The 24,225-nt window shown below is 38.0% G+C and overlaps 1 protein-coding gene and 1 pseudogene across 2 annotated transcripts; both read right to left on the bottom strand.

Annotated features, from left to right (window-relative positions):
- Positions 1-17,909, bottom strand: part of LOC121995115 — a 37,996-nt pseudogene extending 20,087 nt beyond the window's left edge.
- Positions 17,910-19,246: 1,337 nt separating this feature from the next.
- Positions 19,247-23,490, bottom strand: LOC121997255 (probable glucan 1,3-beta-glucosidase A). Of its 2 annotated transcripts, XM_042551578.1 has the most exons (10): positions 23,189-23,490; positions 22,991-23,100; positions 22,772-22,891; positions 22,158-22,340; positions 21,872-22,030; positions 21,490-21,659; positions 21,149-21,301; positions 19,897-20,249; positions 19,529-19,708; positions 19,247-19,382 (listed from the first exon to the last, which is right to left on the bottom strand). In XM_042551578.1, exons 1-10 carry the CDS (start codon positions 23,250-23,252, stop codon positions 19,303-19,305), a joined length of 1,572 nt encoding a protein of 523 aa, XP_042407512.1. In that variant the 5' UTR covers positions 23,253-23,490; the 3' UTR covers positions 19,247-19,302. The 2 variants fall into 2 exon arrangements, with proteins under 2 accessions (XP_042407512.1, XP_042407513.1); XM_042551579.1 differs by lacking the exon at positions 23,189-23,490 and having other exon boundaries at positions 22,158-22,353.
- Between the last annotated feature and the right edge of the window lie 735 nt (positions 23,491-24,225).

The following is a 24,225-nucleotide window of genomic DNA, read 5'->3' as shown; positions in this document are numbered from 1 at the left end:
GAGTATGGCCTAGCCATAGGACTTGACGGCTGTCAGAAGATGTTCCTGTCCCCCCTTTACCCACCGCCGGCCGGGACGTACGTCCGGCCGGCTGGACGGAGACCGTCGTCCGGACGGCCCTCATCCTCTACGGCGGCCGGGCGGCACGCCCCTCTCATCTCGCCTGTCGCTTGCATTAATATGCTGGGGAGACTTCCGGGCGAGTGCCTTCCGCTCGGCTCTTAGACATTGTTTCCACTGAGCGCCGGAACCCTGATTTCGACAGGGCGCCTTTAACCATCAGCCGAACATCGTCCAGTCGGCCAACCGATAGGACCCATCCCTCTCCAGACGTTCGATTCCACCGGACGGCAGGCCGGACCCGGCCCTCTCCGGATAGACGACTGCCACTTTGACTTCCACGTGGCGTTGACTCCACAAGGCGGGGCCCCCTGTTCTTACTACCGGATCACCTATAATGGTTGGGATTTTCATTAGGGCAAAAATTGACTGCTGACCTTATTCTACAGTCATTGCCTAAGAGCTACAGTCAATTGTTTATGAACTATAACATGAATAAAATTGGTAAATCGTTGCTTGAGATGTTGAGCATATTGAGAACTACTGAACTCAATCTTAAGAAGTCAAAGCCTAGTACGATTTTGATGGTGCAAAAGGGCAAAGGCAAATGGAAGCCCAAAGGTAAGGGTAAGTCCCAAGTCAAAGGCAAGGGCAAGACTCATGCATTGAAACCCAAAGATGGGGTTGCTAAGGAAGGAACCTGCTTCCACTGTGCTAAGACCAGACACTAGAAGAGGAATTGTAAGTTATACCTAGAGGAACTGAAAAAGGAAGAGAAGTGAGACTTCTACCTCATGTATATATGTTATAGAAGTCAATCTATCTATCTCGTCTTCTTGAGTATTAGATATCGGTTGTGCATATCACATTTGTACTAATGTGCAGGGCCTTCAAAAGACTAGATCATTGGCGAAGGGCGAAGTGGACCTACGAGTAGGCAATGACACAAGAGTTGCTGCCATAGCTATAGGAATATATTCCTTATCTTTGCCCACTGGGCTTGTTTTAAAACTAGAAAAGTGATGTTATGTGTCTACTTTAACCAATAACATTATCTCTATTTCTTGTTTAGACAAGAAGGATTTTTCATTTATAATAAAGGATAAATATTATTTCATTTATTTAAATGACATGTTCTATTGTAGTGCACTTCTTATAAATGGACTCTATGTTCTAGACTTTGAAAACCCAATCTATAATAATAATATCAAATGGTTCAAGTCTAATGATTTGAACCAAACATATTTTTGGCATTGTCGCTTGGGTCACATAAATGAGAGGCGCATATTCCAACTCCATAAGGATGGACTTTTGGACTCATTTGATTTTGAATCATATGAGGCATGTGAATATTGTCTTCAAGGTAAGATTACAAACACTACATTTAGTGGACATAGCGAAAGAGCTAATGATTTGTTAGGGCTCATACATACTGATGTCTTGTGAATCTTTCAAAATAGTAGCTAAAGGAGGCTATCAGTATTTCATTACTTTTATTGATGATGTCAGTCGATATGGCTATGTGCATCTAATAAAAGACAAGTCTGAATCCTTTGAAAAATTCAAAGAATTCAAAAATGAAGTACAAAATTAACTTGTAAGTGTATTAAGATGCTTCGATCTGAGGTGGGGAATACCTTAGCCAAGAATTTCATGACTATCTTGTTAAGTGTGGAATCATATCTCAACTCACTCTACCTGGAACATTATAATAAAATGGTATATCAAAAAGGAGGAATCGTACTTTATTAGATATGATACGATCGATGATTAGTCAAATAGATCTTCCTACTTCCTTCTGGGGGGCATGCTTTAGAGACAACCACTTTTATACTTAACTGCATTCCATCTAAGGTCGTCATAAAGACACCATATAAGATATAGACTAGGATGATTCCCAAGATATATTTCATAAAGATTTGGAGTTGTGAGGCTTACGTTCGATGACAAATCTCAGATAAACTAGGACCCAAATTGGATAAGTTCTATTTTATAGGATATCCCAAGGAAACAGAGGGATATTACTTTTATAATCCCACACAAAGGCAAAGTATTTGTAGCCAAAAATGGTATTTTTCTGGAAAGGGAATTTATTTCTAGAAAAACTAGTGGGAGTAAAGTTGATCTTAAGAAATTCAAGATACACAAACTAGCACTGAAGCCTTAATGGAAACTAAACAAGTACCACAAGATGTTGTGGATAATGATTTTATTGCACGGCAAGAAGTTGTAGAGAAATAACCTGTTCAAGTAGAATAAGCTCTACGCATATCTAATAGGACTCATCGTCAACCTGAGAGATATTCCTTTCTCTTGTCTGACCACAGTGATATAGTTCTTGTTGGTCTCAACGAGCCTACATCTTATCAAGAAGTTGTACAGGGATCAGATTCTGAGAATAGCTAGAGGCCATGAGATCCGAAATGAAATTCATGTACACTAACCAAGTATAGACCTTGGTTGATCCACCTAAAGGGATCAAACCCATTGGGTGTAAGTGAGTTTTCAAACTAAAGACTGACATGGATGGTCTTATGTATACCTATAAAGATAGATTGGTGGCTAAAGGATTCAAGCAGATTCATGGTATAGATTATGATGAAACATTTTCACCAGTTGTGATGCTTAAGTCTATTCGAATCATACTTGCTATGATTATGAGATCTTGTAGATGGATGTCAACATGACATAACCTGAGGGATTTGTAGATCCAAAGCATACTGAAAAGGTGTGTAAGTTGTAAAGATCCATTTATGGATTGAAACAGAAGTTGAAATCTTTGATTTAATGATACAATCAAAGAGTTTGATTTCATCAAGAATAAAGATGAACCTTGTATCTACAAGAGGGTTAGTGGGAGCACATTCATATTTCTCATATTGTATGTTGATGACATACTTCTCATTGAAAATGATATCCCTACTCTTCAGTCAGTGAAAACTTGGCTTGGGAATTATTTTTTGATGAAGGACTTAAGTGAAGCAACCTACATTTTAGACATTAAGTTCTATAGAGATAGATCTAAGAGATTGCTTAGTCTATGTCATAGTATATATATTGACAAGGTATTTAATCATTTCGTCATGTAAAATTCCAAGAAGGGATTCCTACCGATGTCACATGGTGTAAGTCTTTCGAAGACTCAATGCCCCTCTTCTAAGAAAAAAATGGACCACATAGATCAGATTCCTCATGCATCTACTATAGGATTTATCATGTACACTATGCTTTATTCTCGCCCTGATGTCTCGTATGAATTAAACATGACGAGCATATACCAGTCAGATCCAGGTGAAGATCACTGGACAGCTATCAAGAATATTCGTAAGTTCTTGATTTTTTGGAGGTGATGAGGAGCTCATTGTAAAGGGTTATGACTATGCAAGCTTCCAAACTGACAAGGATGATTCTAAATTATAGTTAGGATATGTATTTTACTTAAATTATAGTGTTGAGTATTAGATAGTGCGGCGGTTCCATCTCATTCGATAGATCATCATAGAGGAGATGTGAGACTATACAGAGTTTCGACCGATGCTAATATCACAGATCCTTTGACCAAGGCTTTGGCACCGAGAAAGCATGTTGGTCACACTAGATCAATGGATATTAGATATTTCAGTGATTGACACTAGTGACATAAGGAGATTGTTAGTGTAAGCCCTAAGAGTCAATCATGAGATGATTATCAAGGACATTTTTTGTATCATATTTCATTAGTAATAAAAGACAAAGTTGATTATTATATTTACTTCAGTTTAGTGTCAAATGAATAAGTATAATAATGTCTTAGGATAATATGTTCTAGTCTACAATATATCAATTGATTGAATTTATTGTAGGATGTTGTATATATATATATAACACTACTCTAAACTATTCCTAACTAGGCATTAATATGAAAAGAATAATATTAATGTGTTAAGACTAACATATAGGTCAATTGATGACTTAATCTCACAAGTCATGAATATGAGATATCGCCTTGACATATGGATATATTAGAAAATATATACTGAATTGACCCTCCATGGAATGTTTCATGGATCATTATATGAGTGTAAACATTCTCATAGTGGTTATTAGTATGAATAATCCTTAGACCTGAAGTCACTACAGTTCTCTACATAAGGAGTTGTGTACTTTGGTATCAACAAATGTTATCTGTCACAGGATGGACTATAAAGTCGATTACTGAATATGTAATAAGTTATGCAGAGGGATATGAGTGATGTAGATGGGATATATCCCTTTCCTATGACAGAAGAGATATCTGTGGGTCACTTGATTAAATAAGACACAAGAATACATGATTATGCTCAAATTAGTCAATATGAGATATTGAGCTTATTTAATTGAGTGTGTCTACTTAGGGATCAAGAAACACAAAGATTGATAAGAGGATGGCACGGTCTATGCATCATTGATCAATCTAGATATTAAGGATAGAAAGACCAATTTATACAAGATAATAGATACAGAAAGATTATGACATTCTCGTCACTTGGGTAGCAATGATATCTTGCTAGATATCACTTATTGCTTATGTATCTAAAGTAGTTTTAAATACATTGCCAACGTTACGAGAGTTTATTGGGCCATACACATAGAATATGTTGGTTTGGAGATGAGTTTTCTTTAGTTTGATTAAGATACTATGAACCTTAAGAATAATAGATTAATCCAAAGTGTTGGTGTCATCTTTTAGTGATTGGCACTAGTGCTTGTAGGAGATTGTTAGTATTAGGCCTAAAAGTCAATTATGAGATAATTAAGCTTTTTGAGTTACTCATTGAGTTAGACTCATTGGATTGGATTGAGTCTAATCCAAGTTAGACTAATTGAGTTAGACTCAATTGAATCCATTCATTAAAGAAGGAAGATCAAAAGACAAAAATTATTTTTTTGATTAATCATGCATTAATAAAAAGGAAGACCAAAAGTCAAAAGACCTTTGGTATTCCTTGGATGAGTACAAAAGGTTTGTAATCTATTTTCATTGGGTAATACTCTTGATCTTCTCCTTCCTCCTCTTCCACTTCTTGGCTAAATCCTTCCTATGGTCGAACCTTCTAAGTGGCTAGCACCACAAAGTTTGTTCTTCTCTAATTGTGAGTTCATGAGACGAACGGAACGTGTTCGTGTGGATATCGTAGAGGTGCAACCACTTGATCCTGCTGAGATCCATTGAGGACAAAGTTGCTATCCGGAGTTCGTGTTTACGCAACAAAGGTATAACTCCCTTTTAATAAACTTAGTATATAGGTTTCTCCTTCATATGGATCTTCTAGAAAGGATCTAGTTAGTTTTTCCGCTGCACTTTCTGCGTGTTTAGCGCTCTATCCTTATAGCTGTGTGGGGCTAGTCCACCTTAAGTGTTGACCATGGTTGTGTTATGTGACACGTTCAGGCCGTGTTATGTTTTAAAAACCCAGTTTTCAAGTCTCTTGGGGGTTTCTTGAGTCTATCTATACATATGCTACAAAATTAAACTATTATATCGATCCAAAGGAAGACACATTAGATATATTTAGTGTATTTGGTATCGATAGACATATATTTATGCTAAAAATGATTGGTCTAAAAGAAAATTACTTTTAGGATAGATATATGTTTAAGAGTAGCTCACAACTAAAGAACAAAATTTTTTGTTCGAATTATGCACGTAATATGTCGACCCAAAGAAAAATATATTACATGGGTGATTAAGGTTTTGGAGAGCTATGATCTTATATAGCTAGCTTATATAAGGTGTCAATTATGTGCATAATATGTTGGTCCAAAGGAAGACACATTGTGTGGCCAACTAAGGTTTGACCTATAATAGAGAGTATCGCTAACAAATTATATTTTAATCCAAAGATTAAAAATGTAATGTTGTATTTGGTATCTCATTGAGAGCCTATTCATATGCATGTTTTATTGAATAATTTCTTATATATATCTCTGACTATGTTCTTGGCGTTAATCGTGAGCTTAGGATATTTTCTCTTTTCAATTCCAATGTAATCTATAACTGATAACATTAACAACATCCTCATACTTACCGGATCAAACTTTACCCAATGGAAATAATATGTTACCATATTCTTGGGTTGTACAGACTTGGAATATGTATTGAGGCACGACTACCCTGCATCCCTAACTAGTACTAGCACTATAGAGCAAAGGACTAAATTTGACAAGTGAGAGCGATTGAATCACATGAGTCTAAGCATCATGAAGCTCTCAATTTTGGAACCTCTAAAGGGTTAAATAACTGGAGAGGAGGATGTGAGATTTTTCCTAAAACAATTAATAGATTGATTAGTGTCAAACAAAAAGGTCAAGACTACCACACTTGACACTTTTATCAAAGTTAGTATCCATTCGGTATAATAGAAAAGAGTAACATACAAGAGTACATTATAGAGATGTCTAATCTCTCCACAAGACTAAAGGCACTGAAACTTAAAATGAAAGAGGATATGCTAGTGTACATTGTCTTGATGTCTCTGCCTGCATAGTTCACTCCTTTTACAATTACCTACAATACTCAAAAGGAGCAATGTACATTAAATAAGCTTATACCTCGATGTATGCAAGAGGAGGAAAGACTGAGGCGAGATATATCTAAAAGTGCTCTTCATGCATCCACTTATCAGGATTCAAGTAACAAGAGAAAGAGGACCACTAACAAATTCAAAGGTAAACAAACTATAGATTCTGGGGTTCATGAGCATAAAGAGCAAAAGAAACAAGATAAGGAATCTCCTTATTTCTTCTATAAGAAGAAGAGTCACATGAAGAAGGACTATCCTAAATATTCCAACTGGCATGCTAAGAAAGATAAACTTCTTAACCTAGTCAGTTTAGAAGTCAACTTAGCTATTGTGTCAATGACATTTGGTGGATAGATACTGGTGTTATTAGTCACATAAGTGCCACTATGCAGGGTTGTCTCAGGAGCCGACTTTCGTTTGATGGTAAAAGATGCATCTATACAGGGAATGACAAGAAGGATAAAGTAGAGTCCATAGTTATTTTTAGGCTTTATTTATGAACTAAAGCTTTTTGGGATTTGGATAATACATTCGTTGTACCTTCATTTAAACGTAACTTTATTTCTATTTTTTATTTAGATAAATTTGGTTATTCTTATTAATTTAGAAATGAAATTTTTAGTATTTTTCTTAATTTAGTATTGGTTGGTAATGATTCCTTGATTGATAAGCTATATAAATTAAACACCTTAACTGATAATAATGACAACATAATTATGCATATCATAGATATGAATGCAATTTGACCTATGAGAATTCCTCCATGTTATGGTATAGGCGTTTAGGATATATATCTAAATAATTGTTGGTGCAGCGGAGACCGGCAAGAGGGGGGTGAATTGCCTGCAATAAAAACTAAACCCTCCTCAAGGCTTTCAACTTAAATAATAAAGAAACAGTTATGAAATTCAACAGAACTAACATAAACAGAAATATAAGACTCAGCTATTTACTTGGTTACAATCAAGAAGGTTGTTAATCCAAGACAGTAAGAGAGTGCACTAAAAGAAGTCTCCTTCTCTGAAGGCGGAGTAGCCTTTTACACTTGAAGAGCACAGAACTGTTGCTTAGGAAATGAGAGTCCAGGAGTTGTATTTTGAGATCGTTCGTATTCGTTCACTGTTTTCGATATTCCTAAGAGCTACCCGAGACCCTCTTTATATAGGTGTTCTCGAGCTTATCAGTTCACCTGATCCTTCGGGATCAAGTTTGACTCGAGAGGGATCAGTCGACCGATCCCCAGGTTCGGTCGACCGAACCTGCTATACCTGCCCAGCTTCGCGTCCAGGTGCAGTCTCTGTGGATCGAGCTTGGGTTCGGTCGACCGATCCTTTTGTTCGGTCGACCGATCTGCCAACGGTTCTTCTGTTGAGTTGGCCCAATCAGATTGCTCGACTTGGTCTCTGGATAGACTTCGGTTCGGTCGACCGATCAGAAGGTTCGGTCGATCGATCAGCTCCCCAACGGTTGGCTGCTTGACGTGGCTTCTGACGTGTCACCAACAGCTGGCTTCGGATACAAAAGGGTTCGGTCGACCGATCAAGGGGTTCGGTCGACCGAACCATTGACAAGTCAACTTCCAGTTGACTTGTTCCGGTTCGGCTCCTTGGGTGATTGCGGCCTACCGGAATAGGGTTCACCCGAACCCAATTCCCCGCCTTCTCCTTGAGCAGGCTTCCTCCCCGGCTTTACGTCCCTCGAACGTCGTGCACGTTCTTCTCGCCCACCGGGTGTACTCTTCCGCAGCTCTCCCGTCCTTCGGACGCACCGAGCTCGTCGGCTCCCTTCCCGTGCCGTCCTTCTCGCCAGCTACGTCTTCCGCTCGACTTCCTGTGCTCCTAAGTTCCTGCACACTCAGATACAGGGATCAGACAAAACGCAGGACCTAACCAACTTGGTTGATCACATCAAAACTACCACGGGGTTCAACAATAATATCTAAAAAGATTAATGTCATATGGAATTCTCAATACCCTTGACATGACAGACTTTCATGTCTACATAGAGTGTATTAAGGGGAAGACAACGGACAAGAGGAATAAGGGTGTGAATCGATGTAGTGACGTCTTGAATTAATACATATGAACATTTATGGACTGTTCGTTAAGGCATCTTGGAACAGACATATATATTTCATTAGTCTCATAGATGACTACTCACGATACATCTATTTATACTTTATTCATGAGAAGTTGCAATCCTTGGACATATTCAAGATTTTCAAAGCCAAAGTTGAAAATCAACTAGATAAGAAAATTAAGGTTGTAAATCCGATCATGGTGACGAATACTATAATCGGTATGACATATCAGGTGAACAACATCTTGAACATTTTGCAATTACCTTGCCAAGTGTAGGATCCTACCTCAGAATACCATGCCTGGTACTCTAAGTCAGAATGATGCAGTTGAGCAATGAAGTCATACCTTAAAAGATATAGTAAGAAGTATGATGACTTTTTCTTCAATACCGAAGTTTTTGTGGGGTGAGACACTCAAGACTATAGTATACCTTCTTATTAGAGTACCTAGTAAGATAGTGATCAAAGATCTTATACAAGATGTGGGCAGGTAGGATGCCAAGCATTAGACATTTACGCATCTGAGGTTGTCCAGTTGAAACTAGGTCTTATAGGCCTAATGAAAAGAAACTGGACTTAAGAACTGTCAACTATTATTTTGTGAGATACCTTGACAAGTCAAGGAACTATAAAGTTTATGACCCATCAAATAGATTCTTTTTCGAGATGTAAAATGTCAAATTTATTAAGAACAGTAGGAGCACTAAAATTAGGGATATAGCTGTTAATGAAAGCATTAACGATCCTTCTATGGTCACTATAAGTGCAACAAGAAGTGGAATGGTACCCATGATCTACATTATGGATATTGCACGTCTAATTAGAGTAATGAACCAAGATATTCACATATCATCTCCAATGCAATTAGAAGGGTCTTTTATTCAAGTTGAGATATTGCCTCATATTGATGAGCAAAACATAACTCAACCATCTCAACAACAAGTGTCTTTAAGGCGATTCATAAGGGAACAACGATCCATAGTTACCCGTGATTATGTTTATCTTCAAGAGTATGAATTTTACATAGGATTGGAAAGTAATCATGCATTTTCAAAGAAGTCAAAAATTGCTTTAATATTGAGAGATGGATCTAAACCATAAAGGATGAGTTGAAGTCTATGGTAGATAATGATATTTAGAAACTTGTAGAATTACATCAAGGTACAAAACTCATTTATTGTAAATGGATATTTAAAACTAAATGAAATTCAAAAAAATAATGTCGAAAAGTATAAAGTTCGCCTTATTGCCAAGGAATTCACTCTGAAGGATGACATTGATTACAAAGAGACTTTCTCGCCTTTGTCGACAAAAGACTCCCTTAGGGTAATCATGACACTTGTAGCTCATTTTGATTTGAAGTTACACCAAATAGATGTGAAAACTACATTCCTCAATGGTGATATTGAGGAGACTATTTACATAGTGCAACCGAAAAATTTTGAGTCTAATGACTCAAAGCACATTGTATATAGATTAAAGAAGTCCATTTATGATTTAAAATATGTGTCCTATCAATGGTACTAAAAATTTGATTAGGTGGTAACTTGATTTGATTTTAAGGAGAACCTTATGGATTGATGCATATATATCAAGTTCAGTAGGAGCACGTTTATCATACTTGTTATGTATATGAATAATATATTGTTGTCAAGCAATAATAAAGGTCTGTTGCAAGAAGCAAAATCATCTCTATCAAATAATTTTGAAATGAAAGATCTTAGTGAAGCTATCTTTTGTATTGAACATACAAATATGTCCTAATCGTTCAAGAGGTATTCTTGGACTCTTAAAAAAGACCTATATTGAAAAGATACACATACGGTATGACATGCAAAACTATGCACTTGAAGACACACCCATGTCTAGAGGTAACAAATTCAGTTTGCAACGGTGTCCATAACTTGAAATTGAAATAAAGGAGATGCAACAATTCCCTTATGCATTAACTATGGTAAGTCTCATGTGTGCATAAGTTTGTATGTATCTAGACATTGCATACATAGTAGGGATGTTAGGTAGATACTAAGCAATCCAGGACTGGCGCACGGGAAAGGAGTGAAAAGTGTGAAGTGATATTTGCAGGAAACTAAAGATTACATACTCATGTTTCGAAGGTCTAATCAACTGGAGGTGATTGAATATTCAGACTCTGATTTTGCTGGATGCTTAGATAGTAGAAGGTCCACTTCGAGCTATATCTTCATGATTGATGGAAGGGCTATATCATGAAAAAATGTCAAATAGACGCTTATAGTCACTTCTACTATAGAGGCAGAGTTGGTAGCTTGCTATGAAGCATCTAATAACAGGATTTAGCTACGGAACTTCATCAGAACATTGGAGATCACTCATGACATCGACAAGTCATTAATTATCAATTATGGCAATAAAGCCATAGAACTTTATGATAAGATTAATCACACTTTATAGAAGTTGAAGCACATCAGCATCAAATTTTTAGTGGTTAAAGAAAAAGTTCAGAATCGTCAAATGATAATAGAGCACAACAACACACATTCATGCACATTTTGTGGATATGAGAGTTCTTCTATTTGATGAAGTATCTGTTTAGTGAAAGTTTGTATTTATTTTGGTGCTTTATGTTTGTAAATAAACACATGCATTTTGTTTTGTTTTATGATACATAATAAAGATCAAAATATTTATGTGTATTTTATTTGATGTTTTGAATAAAGTTATCATGATTTACTAATGTTGATTAGCATATGATGCTTGTAAATATGATATGAACTCCTTTTAGAATCATAAAGTTTGGGCAGTGATTTACTACTATAATTTAGCATAAAATGTTTACAAATATGATTAGGACCTTTGGTTCATTAGTAGGACTAATTGAAAATTAACATGTATAGATCGTATTTCATGTAATTTTCATATTATACATCCACATCTTGATCTATATCATTCATGACATTGATATTGTGATTACTTAGGACTTATTAAAGTCATATTTTAATAATTATGACATTTTGGTCTTATACCAATAGAGTTAATGGACGAGATTATTTTATAAGGGTATTATGTGTTAAAGTGTATACTAAAAGTCTAGCTTTGTGTAAACATTTATTTTTAAATAAAGAATCACATTGGTCAAATGTCTACATTTATATGCTAAGTGTAGTTGTTCAATTAATTTATATTGTAGATAACATGGTGTGTGGTGTCACACACAGAAGATCATGTTATCAGTTCCTTATAAATTATAAATAGTAGCTCACGACTAAGATGGATAGGAACAAATCATTGGAATAGTCATAGTGTAATTTGGTATTAGTTTATCTTAACTATAAAATTATACTAGTACACTCTGAGTGTATTGAGCAGAACCATTTAAGGTAGTTTCTTTTTATACTGACTACATAAAAGAACAAGACCTTTGTTATTATGGAAGTGTGTGCTCTTAATCCTGATAAAATAACAAGCGCATATATTTAGTATTTATTTCTTTAATTTATCAGTGGGTGAGATTTAGTTTGATAAATCAAGAGGCCCGATAAGTTGGGAAATAATATTATTTATAGTGTGTGTTGTTGATTATAGAAGAAAACTGTGTCCTAGCAATCTAGATTGATGATGTCCCCAAGAGGAGCTCATAAGGATTGTCATGTAAATCCTGCAGGTGGACTTAGTCCAATATGACAATAAGGTTGAGTGATACTACTCTTGGAGTTAGATATTAATTAAGTGAGTTGTCAGTAACTCATTTAATTAGTGAGCATTCGATTTCTTAAATACAAGGAGATTAACACACTTATGATAAGAAGGAGCCCATATAGTAATATGGGATTGGTGCGGTAGTTCAATAATAACTCTTTAGTGGTATGAGTTATTATTGATGAACTAGAGTTGGATGTTCGGGGTGAACACGGGAAGCTCAAGCTCATCGGGAGACCAAAACAAATTCCTCCTCTCGGTCCCTGTCGTAGCCTCTTAATTATAAAGTCTTATATCCACCTAAAGCCCACCTTCTTACCCATCCTTAGGTGGCTGGCCAAGCCAAGCTTGGAGCCCAAGCAAGGGTCGGCCAAACCAAGCCTTGGATGGGATTAAGATGTGGCCGGCCTAGCTTGGAGCCCAAGCTTAGGTGGCCGACCGCATAAAAAGTAAAAGGGAGTTTATTTTTAAAATCTGTCCTTATGTGGAAGCCATGATTTTAAAAGAGAGTTTTAAAAATTAAATCTTTCCTTTTATAGTTTCTACAAAGGATTAAGAGAAAGGTTTGATATCTTTCTTTATTTGTAGTTAAAAGGAAGATTTTAATTTTGGAGAAAACTTTCCTTAATTGTAATCATCCACATGTTTTAAAAGGGGAATTTTAATTTATAAAAGTTTACTTTTTTAGCCAACCATGAAGGGAATTTAAAAGAAAAATTTTTATTTTAAAAATTTTCGAAAACAAATAAAGAAGTTTTAATTTTATGTTTAAAACTTGACTTGTTTAGTGCACATGATGTGGCCGGCCATTGAAAGATTAAAAGGAAGTTTTAATTAAAATTTTCTTTTAGTCATTGGCAAGGAATATAAGGAAGTTTCAATTATATTTAAAACTTTCTTTATTTACTAAGACCAAGGAATATAAAAGAGAGAGTAGAGGTGCCTCACCTTAGAACAACACATCTATTATTCCTCTCCTCTCTTCCTTGGTGGTGGTCGGCCCTCTTCTTCCCCTATTCTTCTTCCTTGGTGACCGGTGGCATCTCATCTCTAGGAGTTGTAGGTGGCCGGATCTTGTTAGAGGAAGAAGGAGAGATAGGAGACATTGTTTCTTAGCATCCCTTGGAGCTTGGTTGGTGGCCGAAGTTCTTCATCTCTAGGAGATTGTTGTGGCCGAAACTTGCAAGGAGAAGAAGGAGGTTTGAGTGGATTCTCATCTTGGTAGATCGTCGCTCACACGACGTTCGAGATAAGAAGAGGAATACGACAGAAGATCATGAGGTCTATAAGCTACAAAAGATATAACTAGTTTTGTTTCCGCATCATAACTAGTTCATCTTTTGTATGGATTTTGAAATACCAAACACAAGAGGCTAATGATTCTAGGTTTCAGATTTATGATTCGATTTTATGTTTCTTTTGTTTTTCGATCTTGTGATTTGATTGTTCTTAATGGTTAAACCTAGAGTTACTGTAAGGAGATTAAATATTGAATTTCGTTGAAAGGCTTTGTCTAGGAAGTGGTGGATGATCTCATACCTAAGAAGGTCTAGTGCCTCACCATGTTTAACCTAGAAGTCGATCTCTGAAATAAATATTTAATCAAATTTGTAACATGGGTGGATTTGGATTAATAATGTTAAGTATCGTTTACGATCCAAGTCTAAACCTCTAAGAATAGATAAGTTGAATTTGGAATCAATAATGTTAAGTTCTGTTTGCGATTCCAAATTTAATTTCTAAAGAACACAATAGATTGTTACGAAAGGTTCGGGACTTGAACAAAATTTTTGTACAGGGGAACCGGTACGATATTCCGAGTAGCAGCCAACATTATGTGCATATAAAGTTAGACATTGTTGTTGACATCAACTAAGATGTAGTCATGTCATATACAAATCACATATAGCCTAAGTGATAGATTGCTAGATTTTTTCCCTTTTAGTAGACTTGCATGCGATCTGTGACATGTGAATCTATGTCATTAAAAGAACCAAACAAATTAAGTGATGTAACTTATGTTTATTGAGGGTTTGGGTTATTGGATGTGAGTTTATATGTATAGAATCTGTTAACCCGCATCATTATTGATCTTGACTAAAAGTGGTGAAGATGGAACGCTGGGCACGTGGCTCTGTTATTGACTGGGGAAATACTTCGAACTAGAGAGAAAATGACTTCTTCTTCTTTACACACACCAGAGAGAGACCAAAGAAAATATTAGAGCGAGAACCAGGGAGGGGGTCCCTAGCACAGGCCCTCCAACGCTCAAGTCAGTACAGTGGTTGAACGAAAGGTGCAGAAGAAGAACAAAATCTACGTGATGTCAAGTTTGTAAAAATGTATTGCGTAAGTAAAAATATGAGCATACATCGCCAATGGAGAGAATCCCTTTTTATATCACCTCTCATAATCTCCTCAATAATGAGGCAACAAATAATATTTGGTATCAGAATATGTCTGGTGATGGAAGATGTACAGCCTGGAGGATGCCCAGTCATCCTCCGAGGAATTTTCCGTTACCAGTATATGAATCGCGTCTTATAACTTTCGTCATCAATGAGGCGGTTGAGAGAATATGCTGTCAGAATATTGGGTCATGAAAGATGTATAGCCACCCTTTGAGGAAGGTTCCATCACACATATATGTTATAGTAATAGAATATTCTCTGACAAGTAGTTGTTATTCTTTGACGTGTTATTTCAATTCCCTTACAATGTTGTCCCCCGAAGGTATCCCGACCGGATCTTTAGCTGACCGCTTGTATACTGTGATACCTGTTTTTGAAGAGACAGGAGCCAAGCCTCGGAAAATCCAATCGACACTTTGAACCGAGCGGCCATATGTTATGAGACTTGCCCCTGAAATGTTGACCTGGGAGTCCGACCGACCTTATGTCCGACTAAGTTTGCACTGAGAATTCATACATTTGCCTTATATATAAGTGGGGGCGCTGAGCCTCGTAAACTCGACCGACGTTGTGATTAGTCGGCCATAATCTGGGAAGTCCGATCAGCTCTAGGATCAACTGACCATATGTTGAGTTGTCTTAGTGCTGCAAAATAGGAAACTATGCCTCGTACCTGACCGACCCTTGGGTTGACCGAACATATGCTGAGAGTCGCATTAATGCTAAGATAGGGAGCTATGCCCTGTAATCCCGATCGACCATTTGGGTTGACCGAACCGTATGCTAAGAGACATTCATGTTGGATCAAGGCACGTTAGAGAGGGGGGAGTGAATAATGCTCGTGGCTTTCACTTTTCGTATCGGAAAACTATCGAGTAAAGCAACAGAATAATAAAGAACATAACACAGAAAGACCCAAGTATTTACATGGTTCAGAGCCTAGGGTGACTCCTACTCCAAGGCTCATGCTCGTTGAGTGTTTACTTTGGACAACAACTATAATCGCATAAATAGGATTACAAGAAATGATTACAATTAAGTGCATTGGAAACTTATACCAACAACAAGAAATCGAAAAGTCGCAGCTCGAGGTCGTCGGGAACTTATGGTAGCTTAGTCAGAACGTCTTGTTAGCAGCGCACTGGAGAAAGATGACTTTTCAAGTGATTGTCATAGCTGCTGGTCGAGATCTTCATATAAGGACTGTTGAAGGCGCCTCCAAGCCCTTGAGGGTGCTTCCATCACCTCCGGATCCGCAGCGTGGATCAGCTCCGAAGAAGTCTTCGCCTATCCACTTGAGGGCGCCTCCAATCCCCTGGAGGGCGCCTTCAATGTCGTCCGAGGTGCCTCAAGCCTCCATGAGGGCGGCTCCAGCCTGGCTTCCTGCGTAGCTTCTGCCTTGCACCTGAGGCGCCTCCAAGCTCCATGGAGAGCACCTCGAGTACTGTTCATCCGAGGCAAACCTTGTTATTTTGTCTCTGCAAGATATGTTAGTCCACAAAATAACAATATATCCTGTAAAACAAAGTTAACACATAATAAAAACATAAATATAAATGTTTGACAATCGCTGGACTGTCCGGTTCTGATTTCAAAATTTCAACCGGAAACCCTAGGTCGTACCGACGCCTATTGTTCCCTCACCGGGTAACGCGTTCTCACCTACTCTACTCAGGAGAGTTACCTGTTGTTAGTCCGGTCCTCCAGACAGACTGGACTTTTACTCAACACCCGAGTCTTCAGGTTTTTCCGCTGGACGTCCGCTCTATGACCCACCCAGACTTTCACCTGATTCGCGACACTAGGACTTTTCACCTAGGGTTATCACCCCTAGGACTTTTTCCCGAAGCTTCGACCCGCCAAGACTTTCCGCATAGGGTTACCACCCCCTAGGACCTAGGGTTACCGTCCCCTAGGGTTTTCCTTTTGCCTAACCGCAGCTAGGACTTGTCTTCACCTAGGATTACCACCCCCTAGGACCTAGGGTTACCACCCCCTAGGATTTTCCACCTGCCTAACCGCAGTTAGGGCTTTTTCCTAAGTACATTTAGGACTTTTTCTGCAAAGCTCATTCAACATATCAGATAACATGACACTTTAACTTTGAACTCTTTGACAAAATCAAAATATAGGTTTGATCGTCGGATGCTTCCCGCACCAACAGTTCAAAATAGGAAGTACGCCCTAGAAGTTCGGTCTGCCTTTGGGTCGATCGGTTGTACATTGAATGAACACAGATGGAGTACTAGATTTCGCAAGTCTGACCGGCTCTCGGGTCGACCGTCATCATATCGAAGGTCTTAGCGTTGAGGAGTGATGAGCTTAAGTCCCGTTGAGAGTGACGCTCTGACCACCACCTCACTTTGACTTTGACTATCACATCACCTCTGGGTCCACTCACAACATATCATATCAGTTATTATTAATGTACAGATAACCATCAACCTAATTTTTTTGGAAGACCAGCCTTTTGCTCTTCGGGATTTCAAATTTCTTGAACAACACTTAGGTCCATCATCTTACCTTTATATTTATTTTTTGCTATAGAACCTGATGAAATTAGATCCTTGTTTTCTTTTATCGAGTTCATCTTGTTTAGAATTCATACGGTTTGGAGATAAAGATTCTCAACAACTAGACCTTGAAGGTCTCCCAAGAGGATGTCGTATCTCGATCCACAGTCACTTTTTCACCACCCCCGCCATTAGCACTGACATACTTCTGCAGCAGCACCGACTTAAGCTGCACTTTAGTTCCATCCTGAACACAATTTCAGCCATAAATTTCACCATTCAAATGAAACCAGTTAGAAGCAACAATAGAAGGAAATTAAGAGACGCTAGTAATCCAGAAACGCACAAGCATGTCCCGGTTAAGAATTTCGTTGACAGGGAAGGCCTGATCCAACCCTCCACCACGAACTAGCCTCCCAAATTCACACCCCTGACTTTTTCTGACAACCCGTCAACTAGACAAACTCCAATCAGAATGAGCGAGCGAGCAGAGCAGAGAGCTGGATCAATCTACAACACCAGGCAGAGAGGCAATGAGCATACCTGATGAATGCGACGACTGGGATAGGAGAAGCAAAACCATTAGGGAATAAGATGTGAGCATGCTGCGGTGGATGATCCCCATCGCGGCCAACATCTGGAAGTTTAGCAAAGTCATGCAAAGATATACCATTTTAAGGTGCGAATGTATCGAGTGCAAAGACTTGTAGTTGTATTTTTTTTTCAAATTTTTTTAGCTAGTATATGGTATCCATCCCTTTCGGAGGATGATCTACCGTTGCACCATAGCTGGGGGGGGGGGGGGGGGGTGACTTCTTGTTGTATTATGGATAGTGCATGTATGTGTCAAACACGTCTCGATTGTGACCAATGCAACCATCCAAGCATTGCTCTACACAATTATCCATGATCCTGTTTGGAATCTGAGTCAAACGAAGGCCGGATGAGCTATTGATGGCGTTGACAGAGGGGCGACTCGGACACTATTCTCGTATGCGTCTACAAGAATGGACCCCCACATGGTGCTAACGGACGACGATGACTGCACCGGTGGTACTTGAACTCTGTACACAATCAGACAAGCACACATGACGTTAGAGGCCAGAAACCAGGGAAAAAGTCCCTGGAGCAGACCCTCCGACGCTCAAGTCGGGTACTTTTTCCCCAGAAGAACAGTGTACAAAGGAGAAAGAAAAGTAGAAGACAAGTGCGAATGTGCGAGAGAGCGTACCTGTGTAAGGGAGAAGACCTCCCTTTTTATATGACAGTGCGTACCTTTGGAGGCTGACCGATGTCAGAGAATGTCGGATGTCAGGACCTGTCGGGTGATGGAGGACACGCGGCATCCTCCTGTGGACTGAAGGAAGGTTCCATTCGTAGATGACTTCCGACCGTTGGAATATTCCCTGACACTCAGTAGTTATTCTCTGACAGGCGGTTACGATTCCCTGACCTTGTTGTCGTATAGCATCTTCTGTCCTGACCTTCTGCCCCGATCGGGTATGAATAGGGCAGCTTAGGATGATCCGTCGAGTATAATACTTGGCTTAAACCTTGAGGGGTCGGGAGCTATGGTGAGATCGTCCAAGAGTCAATCGGGAGTTGGCTGATTTGGAGTTAACTTGCTAAGAGAACCAGGTCTAAACATAGCCGAGCCGTGAGAACCCGACTAGTCAGATCCGAGTCAGATATCACCTCGACTCCTCCCATGTCTTAGATCAAAATGTCTCAGATCTGGGGTCCTGGTCTGTGAGAACCTGACCGGGAATCAGGTTGCTGACGTTGTCACACGGTTCTACTTTTTTTTCCCTAACTGTTGACTGTCACGCTCCCTTGACTTCTGACTGTCACACCCCCTTGACTTATGACTGCTTGACTTTATCGGACCCCACCATTATGCACCGTATCAATCCACTAGTCTAATTAAATAAAAAAAATATTTTTTTCTTTATTATGTTAAAAGAATATTGAATTATATTCTATTACAGACTTAATTACAAGCTTTCAACTTGTTGTAGTCATGCTATTTGCATTAGTATGACTGCACATGCCAACCAACACAACAGGAGAAGTTCTGGCTTTCTAATCGATGAGCTTCCTGCAAAACGAGGTCACAGTAGTAGTTAGTAATGTTTCTAAATTTTGTGTTCGAGGAATGGAAAGATACATGGATGTCAGAAAGGTGATGTTCAAATAGTTGATGTCTATGATAATCATAATTGAGCATGATGATCTGTGTAGTACCGAGCAGAAGATATCGGTTGTTGATATTCCATTCGAAGTCCCAATGCATTCGAGCATTCTTCAGTGTCCAGTAGGACCAACCAAAAGAAGCATCACCATAAGCTTCTAACTGAGCCATACCAAACATCTGATATTCCGATCTTGAGGCGTTTGCCACCTTCCACTCGTTAACCCACTCACCTGTATCGTGTAATTCATGTCAGTAAAGTAATACACATCGAACAACTAGTATTCACAGATTCAGGACAATGCCTAGATAGACAATTAGTTTAAGATTGGGTTTCAACATTTGTTATCTCATTTGACTCTTCACATGAGAGTAATGCAAAGATATTAGTGTGGTCGAAAAGCTAAAAGAACAAACTTACCAATAAAGATGAGAGGCCCGTTTGCGCTGTTTAATTCTTGCACTTGCGGAACTCTCTTCTTATATATGAATTTGATATTTTCAGAAACATTCATGTTATCAAAATATGGATCGAAGAGATTGTAGTAGTGCAAGTCCACAACAACATTTGAAGTTCCAATATTTGCTTGGTAAAGCTCTGCTGGGTCTGCATTTCCTATTCTTTGACATACTATAACATAAACAGAAGTTGAGTAGCTCCGAACAATTTGGTATCCCCTTGTATAATACGAAACTAGAATGTCTAAGGGGACTAATGTCGCAGAAGGCTCATTTAGGAGTTCAATCCCTAATAGGGCAGAGTGATTTGCATACCTGTAAATGAAATGAAAATCATTGAATTGTATTGAACGGAAAATGTTGTTTTTATAATGTTCCATAACAATCTATACTCTACTTCTTTGGCACCCCACTGGCACAAAGATGCATTGGTTGTTCACTATCTTATTGGTATAGACAAACAAGAACTTTGATCCAGCTGTAACTAACAAATGCAAGTGGAAATTTTTAAACTTGATTGAGGATTATGTAGGACTTGCTAATAACTTAATTCCAAATAGTCGAGAGTAGAAATACTGAAAATTACACTTCTATCTAAGAAGAAACAAATCTTTAGCTAAGAAGAAACATGGACAATGAAGATATCAAACATAAAATATGTTGAACTGAACATCTTGATAAAATGCCATTGGAAACAAATGCTAACTGAGTTCACGATTTTCACCACCTTTTCTGGTTTTGGCACGAAGTCAAAATTAGCACATTTGATTTCGATTTTAGCAATTTTACCTATATTGTGTTTACTTATTTGGATTGAAATAAGAGAGAAAAGAAAAAAAAATTACGTAAAATAATTCATTTTTCTTGTTTATTTGGAGGGAAATAGAGAAGAATGAATTCAATTTCATCAATTTCTTCTATTTATATTTCCAACAAAATCAGACAAAAATAAAAGAATTGAAATTTACCCATCCCATAAACACATATAAGCTTGGCACAGTATTTCTCTCCTTTTAAGTATTGAGTATAAGACCTCATGAGGATGAAACCTCGAGTTCACAATCTAGATCGAGATGTTATCAATCAAGTTTCATCCTAAAGAATAAGGATCACACAAAAATAAGACTAGATCTATTGAACAAGAGCTTTGGCAATCATAAACAAAGTTTATATACACAATTTGTCAGACGTGGTAACAATAGAATAGCTTTTACCTCGCTGCTAAGAAGTCAATGACATCTAGTGTTTGTGAGACATGGTCTGGTGTTGGCCAACTGATCGAACCATCTCTACTGGCACTATGTTCCATACCATTCTGTGAACCAGGAGCAGCATGGAGATCAATGATGCACTTCAGACTATGGATCCTGCATCAAACAAACCAAATTTCGAAATTTGAAGAATTTGCAAACAAATGGAATTAGACCAAAAGTTTTTCCCTACATGTTGCAAACAACATTCTAATAAACACAAATAACATTTACAATGCTCTTTAAATGAATTTTAGCCTAATACCCTTCTCAAAAGAACAATAAGCTAACAAATAGAAACATACTCTGCCCATGTGAATGCTCTATCCAATGCCGCCAAGGATCCTCCAATAAAAGGAGCAGGTGGGTCAGGATCATATGCAATCCACCATCCAACAGGAATTCTAACAGTATTGATACCATGATGTGATAGGAAAGCAAAATCTTGAGACGAAACAAAGTTGCTTCTGTGATCCTGAACAAATATAAATCGATACCATGTCTAAGTCAAAACAGTATTGCTTACCATGCAATAGGTAGAAGATTGACCCAAGTGATAAGAAGCATCCTACATCACCAATCAACATTATGGAATAGATTTCTAGTGGCTATGGTATTTAGTGTGATAAAGATGAGAATAAAGAGTCTAACAATTCATGCGATATATCAAACAGAAAGTTCACTAACCATCAGGATCTCTTCAGCTTTGTCATGTCCATATCCATTAGCAAGCTGGAAATCTCCATGCAAGTGGTTGTAAACAATAGTCATTTCGAATGTTGCGCCATTATCATCCCAACCTGGTTCCCCTTGATAATTCGCCATGAGAGCACTATCTTCTGTAACCTATTTTGAAATTCTACGAATTTGAGATGTAGCACTTGGCTTTTCTTAAATGTTTCTAATGCAAAATGCCTTGATAATTATGCTGGCATAGTGGCATAAACAGACAGGGCCTTAATATTAATAATACCTTTATGTAGTTTCCATTCGAAAGTCTGATGTGAATCCTTGTGTCGTTCTTTTCGATATAAAATGGTTCATTCTCTGATGGTGAATTTGCAGCAGCAGAAACCGGACCCCCGCCATTGTTCGATGTTAGAAATTGACCTCCAAAACATCTGAACTGAAATTCCCACTCAGATACTCGCCACAACTGGCATAAGAAGCTTCAATCAGAATAGTTATCATGTTAGGACAAACATTGGAACTACCGATGAACAATTTGGCCAAACTATTACCATGAAACAGTTAAGATGTTCCTTAAAGAAGAAGAAAAGAAAGATAATTTAAAAACTAAAAGCAATAACAGTAATAATAAGAGATTAAGTGTAAATTTGTCATTGATAATTTTTGACACTATTTACCAGATGAGCAACAAGCACTGGCATATATCTTCTTCTTTTTAATTTGTTAGATACTTTATCCGAACTTGTTTTAGGTGTTAGAAACATAAAAATAGAAAACGATGTGCCTCGCAATCCCTGCCTGGGTATACATATTATGTTCACCACATATCTAATGTCAAATCTTCAAGAATCAATCAAAGCCAAATGAACAATTATTGATCCATTATTCATACTAGACCTTGAAGGTCTCCCAAGCTGATGCCACATCTCTGTCCACAGTCACGTTTCCACCACCTCCATCAACAGCACTGACATACTTCTGCAGCAGCACCGATTTGAGCTGCACTTCAGTTCCATCCTGAACACGATTTCAGCCATAAGAATCACCATCCAAACGAATCCAGTTAGAAGCAGCAATAGATGGAAATTAAGAGACGGTAGTAATGCAGAAACGCACAAGCATGTCCCTGTTGGGAATTCCGTCGAACAGGGAAGGCCTGATCCAACCCTCCACCACGAGCCAGCCTCCCAAATTCACACCCCTAACTTTTTCCGACAACCCGTCAGCTAGACAAACCCCAATCAGAATGAGCGAGCGAGCAGAGCAGAGAGCTGGATCAATCTACAACACCAGGCAGGAAGACAATGAGCATACCTGATGAATGCGACGACTGGGACAGGAGAAGCAAAACCATCAGGGAACAGTGGATGATCCCCATCTCGGCGAGCAAAGGCCTGGGATGGTTGGAGGCCAAGGCGCTCTTAAAGAAGATTCCTTGGAGCCCATCGCCATGGGAGATGGCTGTGAAGACTGGGAAGGAAGGTGGAGGAGGAATCTCAGTGACAGAGTATACCTTCCTTACGATAGAGTTTATGCAAAGCAGAGCTCGTTTTATCAATTATTATACAATTCATTGATCATCATGCGGCTCGTAGTGATCGTGTTCTTAATTGTATTGAATTCAAACTAATTTGCTAAAATTTTTACCGGATCGTTGTCTGGATTCAGCCGACTTGTAAGGAAACTAAGAATCTAACGTGCATGAGAAATTCTTTAACCTCTGTTATCTTTCACCGCGCATGATTAATCTGTCTCTGCCTCAAGTTTCACTCAAGAACAGTAAGATACTTTTATTTCTGTATGGGAAAACTTAAACAAATGAAAATAAAAAACTATTGAAATTATTTAACATATTGACCTTTGTTATTGAAACTATTTTCAACATCTAAAACTTCATAGAATAATTTTCTCTGTCTTTTGGTCAACTCAAAAAAGTAAAGTGACTTAGAATAGAATCTTATTGGCTTTTCTTTAAGTGGATCTTTCTATTGGTCGGGCTGACCATGTTTATAACATGTCAACTAGAAAAGTCACAGACAAGGTATGAAGTTGACAGGTTTAGGTCAATCTAAAACATATTCTTCATGTAGTCGACAATTCCTCTCCTTCGAGCTCTTCAAAGCCAAGGATCACCATTTCAACATCTAAAATCATTTCTAAGAATTTGAATAATCTTTCCTTCATTCTCTTATCTATATCAATTTTTTTTTTGCTAGACTTTTGTTAATAAACTTGTCTAAACTAATTTTCATGATTTTCTTATTATTTTTTAAAATATTGTAGCTATTATGCATGATTTACTCATTTGTCTTTTATATTTTGTATTTTTACTCAATGTCATCCACATGGAT

The sequence above is a fragment of the Zingiber officinale genome, chromosome 6A, assembly GCF_018446385.1.
Source record: "Zingiber officinale cultivar Zhangliang chromosome 6A, Zo_v1.1, whole genome shotgun sequence".
Taxonomy (NCBI): domain Eukaryota; kingdom Viridiplantae; phylum Streptophyta; class Magnoliopsida; order Zingiberales; family Zingiberaceae; genus Zingiber; species Zingiber officinale.
Note: the sequence above shows the minus strand (reverse complement) of the source record. Positions and strands in the feature narration are given on the sequence as shown.

What these genes read in the sequence shown, in the direction of transcription:
- LOC121997255 (XM_042551578.1), bottom strand. Translation starts at nt 23,252, where the DNA reads ATGGGGATCATCCACTGTTCCCTGATGGTTTTGCTTCTCCTGTCCCAG. An exon ending in CAGCTTGGGAGACCTTCAAG is followed by an intron (nt 22,341 to 22,771) that starts GTCTAGTATGAA and finishes TTCTTATGCCAG; the next exon opens with TTGTGGCGAGTATCTGAGTG. An exon ending in AGAGCATTCACATGGGCAGA is followed by an intron (nt 21,302 to 21,489) that starts GTATGTTTCTAT and finishes TGTTTGATGCAG; the next exon opens with GATCCATAGTCTGAAGTGCA.